General features: G+C 37.5%; 1 protein-coding gene across 1 annotated transcript; it reads left to right on the top strand.

Moving 5' to 3' along the window:
* The first annotated feature begins 316 nt into the window (after nt 1-316).
* On the top strand, nt 317-9,273 carry LOC125813562 (arginyl-tRNA--protein transferase 2-like). Its single transcript, XM_049493040.1, has 6 exons — nt 317-736; nt 1,368-1,406; nt 1,918-2,068; nt 3,059-4,201; nt 7,877-8,192; nt 8,804-9,273. The coding sequence occupies exons 1-6, from the start codon at nt 580-582 to the stop codon at nt 8,918-8,920; spliced, it is 1,923 nt and encodes a 640-aa protein (XP_049348997.1). The 5' UTR covers nt 317-579; the 3' UTR covers nt 8,921-9,273.
* The last annotated feature ends 1,469 nt before the right edge of the window (nt 9,274-10,742 follow it).

Genomic DNA, 10,742 nt, shown 5'->3' with positions numbered 1-10,742 from the left:
AGCGAGACTGCCACCAAGCGAGAATGGCGAGCGAGATTCCACCAGGGAGAGTGGCAAAAATAACAATAGTTTGTTATATGGTACAATTAAATCAAAGTATATTTATAGCATTTAATTTGAATTATTATATACAATTTTCCCATTATTAAACTATCTTTTCTTAAAAGTAAGCGGTTAATTTTATTTTTTTTAATCTTTCCAAAAGCCTTCAATATATACTAAAAATGATTAAAAAAATAAATAAATAGTACTTGTATATATAAAAATAAGCTAAATGCAAACGGGCACAATGCACCTAAAGACAGCAAACCGTTGGATTAAAAATACTTGAGACTGGTTGGAGGATTTGACAGAGAAGATAAAAAGAAACAAGTGCACGCAATAAATGTGAAACGAAAATAGGGCATATTCCATTACCAATTGTTGTCTTCTTGATGGGATTACGAGTTGTTGTACAGTTGCAATTCCAGCTAATGTTTATCTGAATTTGGCAGATCAATTCTATATTAGAGTGCAGGATTGCTTTGTAATTGCTATGTGAAACCCTAGAAATCGGGGTGATTGAATAAAGATCTAAAGATGTCTGAGAAAAAGAAGATGAGAAGTGAAGCCAGCAGCAGTAGCAGCAACAGTAATAGCATCACTGCTGGAAACGATTCTGTGGTTGTTGATGTTGGTCGACGTAGAAGCCCATGTGGTTACTGTAAATCTGGTGGTCCCACTAGTATCTCTCACGGTAATCCTATTTCTTTACTTTCCTCCATCTCCAATTCCATTGCCTTATCATTGAAAACTTGATCACAACTACCATTTTCATACACCTATAGTTTTTTTTTTTTTTTGCCAGGAGCTTTATTAGTTTCGTTAGTAATTTGTTAAGATGTCTGAAACTTAGAGAAACACTAGATTTGGAGAAATCCCGATTTTTCCTGAATGACTAATGATTGACTAGCCCCACGGTTGTGGTGACACAAAACTTGATATGTGGTTTAGGCGCATTTACATGCTCAAATCTGATGCAGAAAACACCTGGAATTTAAGTTTGGAGAAGGATAGGAATGCAGCTGATGCTTTCCACAATTTCTATCCTGTTCCCCAACTGTACAGGGGATTTCTTCATTATATGAGAGAAAAATCAAATGATTGAGTATTGAAATGAATAGAGCAAAATGAATGTATTTTTTTTTTTCCTAATGTGCATTAATTCATGAAACTAAAAGAAAATGAATCAGTTAAAGATAAATTACAACACTACAGTACAGCGGAACACTAAATTAACTCATAAGAGGACATTTGCACTTGAAGTGCATGAACATACCAGAACTTCAGTTGGAGCTTTTTCCTAAATTTATATGCTTGATTTGCAGGATTATGGGCACGCAGTCTGACAGTTGATGACTATCAAGGTTAGTAAATTAGCAGCCATTCATACTGCCTCACCCAGATTTTTCTTGTTTATTTGAACCCTTTATCTCTAATTGCCTGAGGCATGCTATTACCTGATATTATTAATTTACCTTTTCCTTTACCTCACTGATAGCTAATACACTAGTGGGATGTTTAGTTCTGGGCAATTAGGTAACTTGTTTTCTTTCTGAAAGAATACAATGACACCATATGGCATATGCTGTTTGCGTTATGTCATTGCCTTCTTTATGTATACCCATATTACAGTACTTATTGAATTTAAAATTTGTATGCTGTAATTTAAGTTCCATAAGCTATCTAAAAGACTTTGTAGCACATGCAGACACAACATCTCTTCTCATTGAGAATGCACACTCTCCCATGTATATTTTTTCATAGAAGCAACAGTCTGTCTTTCTCATGTGATTCTGGTCGCCGAGATGCTTTGCATTTGATGAATTTCCTTATCTATTTTGTTATATTGTTGTGCATTGGTTTTCCATTTTGTAGCTCTTCTAGATAGAGGATGGAGAAGATCTGGCTGTTTCTTATACAAACCAGAGATGGAAAAGACATGCTGTCCATCTTACACCATCCGTCTCAAAGCAAATGATTTTGTTCCTTCCAAAGAACAACGCCGAGTACTGAATCGAATGCAGAGGTATATTAAACTTTCCCCTGTTCTTTATGATTGATAAGTTAATTCTAGTTAAATTTTGTGCTTGTGAATAAAACAGCATTGATTAGCAAAAAACCTTTAATTAACTCCGGGAAATGTCTAATACTGTGCCAATTCAAAGCATTATGGTTTGGGTACCACTAATGATGATAATGGATAAAAGGCAGTCTCACTAAATTGTTTCACCTTTGTCTGGGTCTGAATTGGAATCTTAACTCCATGATGTTCTTTTATTTAAATGATTCATATGGGTCACATATTTTTCAAGACTAATTTAACACTGTTTGGAAATTTCCGTGCTCCTTCATGTGGGACTGTCTTTTCTGTAAATGCGTGTTCAAAGTGCATTTGAGAACACAGGAAAGTGTTCTAACTCTAAGCAATTAAGTGGTCATTGTGAAAACTACTGTTGTTGATTGTTGGTTCATCTGAAAGTAGGTGGTAATGTTTCCCTTGCTTCTGAAGCTTATATATGTTTTTCATAATTATCCTAATATCCTCAGTGAAGCTCTTTTCGTTTTATAGATTTGTTTTCTAGGATCTGTCATTACTGCGTCATATCACGCGGACGGACCATAAAGTGCCAATAGTGTAATACACTTGGACACTCCAATGCTTTAGCCATTGTCGAACTATAAAGGCAAGCTTGGACAGTTGGTCCAGTAACTGAGTTGCAGGGTTTTTTGGATGCTCTTAGGTTATAATGTGTGTGTTGAGGGGGAGAGAGAGAGAAGATTAACTGTATTTGTAGCCCATCATAAGTTAAAGATGCCAAACTAGAAGAATCTAAAGATAACCGTATTTAGAGTTTGATTGTTGTTAATATCAAGTTCATTAATTCTAGTGTGTAATCTGTGACTCAACAAACATCAAAATTTAGGCATGATCTTTGGCTATTTTGGCATTCAATTTTGAGATATTTTTTTTTATAGATGATTCAGCTTGAATAAAATTGAATGTTTACTTGTTTAGGTTTCTGGATGGCACATTAGATAAAAGTTCAGATGAGTTGATGGATGCAACAGATACTTCAGGCGATTCACAAATCACTACCTCTAGTCAAAGTCGAAGCCTTGCAGCAACGAAGTCCTTGGCAGGTAACCTTGAAGAAAAGTACAAAACTGAACCGTTGATCCCCCATATGGAAAGTCAGATAGATAATGCCGTACATGTGTGCATTGAAAGTGGGGATCTTTCTTCTGATTTTCAGTTTCCAAAAGCCTCTGTAAAAAAGGTTGCACCTGCGAAAAGAAAGTTATCCACTGAAGGGTCAGAGGATCTGTTATTTACCAGCAGCATCTCGTTCCAGATTGCAGCTACTTTAAGGCGACAAAGAAAAGGTGTTGAACATGAAAAATCATCACAATTGGGGGCTGGGGAAAGAGGGCAAGCCGCTGATACCCCAAAAGTTATTGCTGCAACACTAGCTACCCATCTAAACTCTCTAGCAGAATCATTGGGATTATTAGTTAGAGCTTGCAACGGACATATAAACTTTTATTCGTCCGAAAGACGAGTTGATAAAGATGCCATAGTCAGCAGCCATAATGAGTCGAAGCAATCCTCATCAGGAAGCTGTAGTAAAGAGAGCTTCTCATCAACAGCACATGAAAACCACGAGCTCAAAAAGAGGAGGTTTGAGGTTCGTCTTAAAAGGTCCAGTTTTGATCCCGAAGAATATTCCTTGTATAGGAGGTACCAGATTAGAGTGCACAATGATTCTCCTGATGAAGTCGCTGAGAGCTCATACAGGAGATTTTTGGTTGATACACCCTTAATATTTGTTCCCCCATCGGGGGACCTTACTGTCCCCCCTTGTGGCTTTGGTTCTTTCCATCAGCAGTATCTGATTGATGGACGGTTAGTTGCAGTTGGTGTCATAGATATTCTCCCGAAGTGTTTGTCAAGTAAATATTTATTCTGGGATCCAGATCTTGCCTTCTTATCATTAGGTAAGTATTCAGCCCATCAAGAAATAAGGTGGGTTACACAGAATCAAGTACATTGCCCTAGTCTCCAGTACTATTATCTGGGTTACTACATCCACTCCTGCAACAAAATGAGATACAAAGCAGCATACCGGCCTTCTGAGCTACTCTGCCCTTTGCGTTATCAGTAAGTTTCTCTTCTTTTTTAGCTTATGAACAGATACATTGTTAATTTGAGATTAAGGATAATATCCTTTTGTCTTTTAAAACTTTGCTATTCTGCTATCTATGTTTTAGGTAAATTCCAAGTGTTTCTCCTGTTTTAGATTTGCAAGTACTGTTTTTAGAGAAAGAAGGGTGCAGTGTCTTGAGGTTGCAGTATAAGTTAATAATTTTGGCCTGGTTCTGTTTAAGCAGAATATTTGGTCCATTCTTCTTTCTGCTTATGTAAAACTAGCATTTTACTGGTGCCTTGGGCAAGGATATTTTCAATTATCCTCATTTTCTTGAATTGATTTCTATTATTTTTATTAGGTAAGAAGCAAAAGAAAGGTCTAAGTTGCTTGGACTTCGGGTGTGGGTGTCCAATACTGGTGCGGATCTAGATGTCGGATCTTTTATGATCTAATTCTTAAGATTCGGGGATATGGATCCATGTATGGATATGGGTGCAGGGATTCGCCTAAAAATAATTAAAATATCTAAAAATGGAGTTATAAAACCTAAATTATGAGATATTTTGTGTAGAATTTGACGAGAACCCTGGAAGGAGATTAAAGGAAAATGAGTGACATAGAAATTTCTATATAAAAGGTATTCCATTTTCTTCAATTTCATCTTAGCTTTTGTATTGATTATAGAAATCATTAAACCTGTCCAGGCTTTACCCATCGATTTTGGTCAAAGTACCCAAAAATGGTTGACCAAATCGGACAGGAATCCCACACCCACACCCAAACCCATGTCGTGTCGACACGGGTGTGGCACCAAAAGTGAATAGTCCGAGCAACTTAGGGAAAGGTAAATAATTATGGTAAGGAGCAATTTAGTGAAATATAGATGATGGCTGAAGTTTATGTTAAAGATTAACTTAAGTAATCAAATCTTAAGCACTGTAAAAAGCTGAACTTCTAATTCATCCCATTGAAATAGAAAAGGAATACGAAGTCATTAGTTGGATATTAAAGGGATGTGACTGGGGTAAGTAAACACAATCTATTTGGCCAAATGGATAAAAGAGAGATTTTCCAAGTCTATTTGATGCTCCAATGGATACTCTTAAATCATAATTCTAATTATATAGATTATGATTCCACAGCAGAAAATTTTTGAAATTCCTTTTCGGTTTTTGAGTTCTCAACAACAAAAATCTATTTGGCCAAATGCATAAAAGAGAGTTTTTTCAAGTATATTGTGATTTTGAAGTATGTCCTCAGGCTACTATTGGAGTATTGGTGTTGGGTAACATAGGCACCGTCTGTTGATGGGGCATGTTTATATACAAATGCACACATTCACACACACACAGATTCCCTTGCAATACCATTAATAGTAGGGACATTATTGTCATTAATCAAAAGCGGAGCTGTCCACCACTTCTTCAATCAGACCTGTCATTCCCTCTCTCTCTCTCTCTCTCTCTCTCTCTCTATCTCTCTTTCATTTCCTTTTCAAGCTGTCATTTCCCCTGCTTTTCCAATGACCGGTATAACCACGAAGTTTCAAGCATACAAGCTCTCATATACCTTACCAATCCTATTGAGGCACCAAAAGCCCTTACTAACAAGTGTGTAGAAAATAAGAGCTAGAAAGAACAAACTTGAAGTCATAAACACCACCTTTCCACTGTTTTGTGGAATTAAAATAGGAATTTGCAGCTTGTCCTTGAGAAGGCTCAAAGGCAGGGGCATGAGAATTTATTCAACTAGAAGGCATAAACGGAGCTCTTGAAAGCCATGAATGCAGAATATTTTATGAGTTTGGAGTGGTTTGTCAGGGAGGGGGAATTGGAGAATCAGAAAGCAGTTGAAGCTCAGAAGGTTAAGTTTGGCCGAGTATGTGTAGTTTTGGGTGCTAGTTTTTAAGCTATATCTCTGTTCCTGATGCATAGGTACAATTGGAAAGACAGTTTGTTGGAGTTGCCTTGAATATGGTTTTAGAGAAGAAGGGAAGAACATATTGCACAAGATGAAGAGATGCTGAGGTTCTCGAGCTATGTGGCCAAGGATTTAATTAGTCAAAAATTAGCAGTCACAGCAAATTCTAATTAACTTGCCTTGGATATAAACTCAATTTGTTATTATTTTTAATTTGTTGCATCCAACAATGAACCAATCTTGTCGGTGTCAGCTCGGTTGCCTACGCAGTGGGAGAAAAAGGAGCATCCTGAAAGGGCTCTGGATAATGAAGTGAGCTTCTGGACTATGATAGATGAGTTGTACTTCAACTTGTTTTCTTCTTAAGAGAAAAATGACAATTTTGTCGGTAATGTAATTAGGGATAGAGAATTAACAGGGGTATTTTGGGTAAAGATAAAATGAGCATGAGTAGGTTAGGTATAAATCATGATGGGTAATTGTTCTGAGATCTTCATTTATTCCTCTTTGTTCAGAGATGGCATTTGGCATTGCCATGTATGTGATTGACTGATACCTGCTGGTTAACTGATGGCTAGTTATTTTGAATCAGTTGTTAAATAGATGGCGCAACTTCAATTTACCAAGAACATGACCGTAGATAGGAGGGTGGAAAGGTCGCACATTAGGTAGTGGAGCGTTGTCTTGCTTTTCGACAGGTTTAGGCTTAGCGGTATCTGTCGTAGTATTAGCCTATTCTTGTAGTGTCTTGCTTTTGATTTCTGTCATCATCTGTTGTTTATGGTATTTCGGTAATTGCACTATTTTGTTGTTGACTTGTTACTGTTTCCTTATTAGTTGCTATGTTTTCTTTACTCTCGTTTTCCCTTTTCATACCTACTTCGATTTGTTGTACTCGAGCCGATGGTCCTCCGGAAATAGCCTCTCTAACTCCACTAGGTAAGGGTAAGGTCTGCGTACACTCATCCCTGCCCAGAACCCCTTGTGGGATTTCACTGGGTATATTGTTAAATAGATGGCCTGATCTATTGTGACATCTAGTGTGAGTCAGTGAGTGACTTGGAGCCTAGTCTCTATGCACCTTATATGCTAATAAGCTTCATTATGTCATTTTCCGTTGTGGCCTTGGCTTAGTATTGGACAATAGCAGAAAAAGTAATGGGAATAATCTTTATAATTATCTTTTACAATATCATGACTAGTTTTAAAAGTGCTAAATATGTGTATTGCTATCTAGTCCTACGCAATAAAAGTGCCATCAATAAGAAATATAAAAAAAGTATAGTTGAAGGTTTAACACTTTTCTAGTTGTAGCTGACAAGTTGTTGTGTCATGTGGAAAATCAAGCCCGTTGACTGCCCGATCTTATCACCTAGTCAGTCCCTAGTACTAGTTTCAACCAACTGAGCCAGTATGAGAGCCTGACTGACAAATCTCTCTTTGGATAATTTAAGGCTCATGTTATCTTTAACCCTTTTTTGTGCGTGTAATTGCTGGAACCCCAAAATGTTGAGGTTTATCCTGTTGGAAAATCAAGCCACACAGCACTTCTTATGTAGGTAGCTTTAATTATTTAGCCAGCGGGAGCATGAACTTCAGCTGTTTCTATATTGTTAATTAATGTGTTGTTTTAAATGATAATCGTTTTTCTTGTTGAATAGTAAGTATCATTCACCAATACCTGATATTGCAGAGCTTTGGTCAGATGGATTTTCATACCAGCCCTAATTTTCTTTTTTCAACTGATGATATTTTCCTCTGATTAGGTGGGTTCCATTTGATGCTGCCAAGCCACTGCTCGACATGAAATCGTACATGGTTTTATCTGATTTTGCCACACAAAATGGACAGCCTCTTCCTCCTAGTAACCTTGAAAATTATGAGGAGCGAAATGATCAACAACATTTTCACGGATCAAATGATATTTTTGTTGGTGAGGATGAGGAAATGGATGAATTTAATTATGAAGATTCAGATGAGGAATTGGTTGCTGAGAGCAGTAACATCCATCTGCCCAAAGTAGAAGACAAAGATGTTGGTAGCATTTTGATTGGGTTGAAGGAAGTTCGTCTGAGATACAAAGTAATGCTAATTGACCTGTCACAATAACTTCCCTTTGCGCTAAATTATGTAGTCCTTACTATAGTTGCTTTAAACCGAAAAATGTGGATCACAAATGAAGGTGTTTCTTAAAAATTATGTGCTTTGAAATGAAAAATGACGCACAAATGAGAGATAGAGAAACGCAAAGAAGTATCAAGTTCTGAGTTGGTTCTCCAAGATGGTTATCCCATTGAAAAATTAGGCCTTAAAGATTGAGAGAGTTGATATGCTGCTACTTTTTAAGTCTGCTTGCATGTATTTGCAACTCTTAGCACGAAAAGGATTGCTTCAGTAAGCATACTATTAGGGAAAATCATGCAAAAATATTCTTTACCAGCTGCTTTTACCTGTTTTGTGCTTATTGGTAACCAGGGGCAGAGCCAACCTTCTGGGAGGGGGTTCATCCGAACCCCCTTCGGCGGAAAAAATTACTATTTATACATGGTTAAAATTATTTTTTATGTATATATAGTAGATGTTGAACCCCTTCGGTGTGTTCGTGTGTTTAGTTCTTCAGATTTTGAACCCCCTTATTAATTGTCCTAGCTCCGCCACTGTTGGTAACTGGGTTTTTTCTTTTTTTTTATAAGGATTTGAGGCAAGCTTTTGGTTCCGGTGAAAGGCGGTATATGGAGACTCAACTGCACAGATACACGAGGGCTGTTGGTGCAGAGCTCTCTGAACGAATGGTTTATTCGCTGGGTTAACTCTTCAATGTGTAATACAATTTGTAGAATTTCAATGCAAAAAGTTCTTGTCCTCATTGGGAATATCATGTCCTTCTCGAGTTGTTGGTAGAGCTAGGGAGCCTGAGACAGCTGCCAGAAGTTGGTTCTTCAACCGTGTATTCCTTGGTGTGTTTGGGAGATTCAAACTAGAGGAGAATTAGTACTTTTAACTGTTCAATTAAGCTTCATCGTGCATTTGTCATAACATAGAGATTTGCAGTTGGTACGTACCGCTCTGCTAGTCGACCTGGTCAAACAAGGATCAGATTTGGGTGGAACTACTCAATATGGTACTTTATTGGAAATCTTTAAGGATTATATGGCTGTCTTTACCTCTTTTCCATGTTTAAAATGATAGCAGAACCTTCTTCATCTAGCGTCCTTGCAATGCAATACTAATTTTAATACAAGGTTCATGAAATATAACGAATATTCACCACGCATCTTATATTCACATGAATAGCTGACTAAGAATATTTGGACAACAATACCTCTAATTGTTATCGGGACGATAGTACCTCCTAAGAGCTAAGAAAGTGTGATTTGAAGCTCAACACCTTTTTGGCGGATCGCCAAGTGTTTTCTTCAACTTAATTTTGTGAGATCAAGAACTTACGTTGATAATCGCATTATGTAGATCGTTGTGAGTGTTTCTTCAATGTAATTCCGTTTATTTGAGATTTAATAATAACTTTCTTTTGTTATCAACATAATCATTTTTTTGTTGTTTTCGTTGATTGAATTGTTTGATTATCAAAACAAAAAAAATGGTACAAAGTGTTTTTCTACTCCACTTGTTTGGTATAGAATGTTCATAGCTCTTCTAGTTAAGGCGCCCAACAATTGAGTTCTGTAGCTTAGGTAAGCATCCGCGAGAGGTCTTGTGGTGCATCCATCTAGAACAACTCTTAAAACGAGCCCCTTTTTACTAATAAGAACGCAGAAGCAAAAAGGCTTGCGCGAATGACGTTTTCTTCTCTACCCTCTCCTCAACAAAGGCCAAGGGGGAGACTGCATCCCATTTCTTTGGTAGCTCTTTTGATTTCCCAAGGTAGCAGTAACTGGGGCAAAGCCTGCTTTCGAAACTTAAGTTTGAAGGGTTGTAGAATTTTGACGCGGCGGTGACGTGGCAGAGCCACGTGACGACACGTGGCAGAGGAGTGAAATCTGGAAATTTCCAGAATTTAAGACGAAATTCGTCCATTTTTTTTCCTTCAACTTCAACTTGAAATTGCTCCTTCATTTTTAGTCCAAATTAAGTGATTCAAAAGGCAAACTTCAAGAGAATTTCGAGGGGAATCTAGCGGTGGCCTCAGAAACGCGAGGGGAGGCTTCATTTGAGGTAAGAAATCGATTTTTAGCCACTGCCAGGGTGATTTCCGGATGGTTTTGTTGTTGAATTTTGAAATGTGAGTTCTTGATCATCGTAAGTCCGTTTTGAGTCATTCTTGAGGCTAACTTGTAGAGTTTTTCGCAAGGATCGTCGTGGTATAATCTGTTTGGGTTGAAAGGGCCTCGTTTTTCCGGAAATTGGTGAACTAGGGGCTGCTACTTTTAATTGTTGTGGCTGATTTGCGGTGTTTTAAGCATCTGTTTGTGCTATAATTTTGGGGTATTAGTTTAGTAAGGTATTTGGGACGTTTCCACGGATTCAATTTCAAGATTCTAATTGTGGGCCCCACAATCCCGTTTTAGACCCGATTTTGGGTCCGTCTCCGAAAAATATAATTTTAGTGTCAATATATTCGTAATGACGAGGTGATTAACCTTTTGTTAGTGGGGAAGCATTTGGAGACCGTTC

The sequence above is a fragment of the Solanum verrucosum genome, unplaced genomic scaffold (assembly GCF_900185275.1).
Source record: "Solanum verrucosum unplaced genomic scaffold, falcon-dt-bn FXZP01000853.1, whole genome shotgun sequence".
NCBI classification, from domain to species: Eukaryota; Viridiplantae; Streptophyta; class Magnoliopsida; order Solanales; family Solanaceae; genus Solanum; species Solanum verrucosum.
The sequence above is the reverse complement of the archived record's forward strand: the minus strand, read 5'-3'. Positions and strand labels throughout refer to the sequence as shown.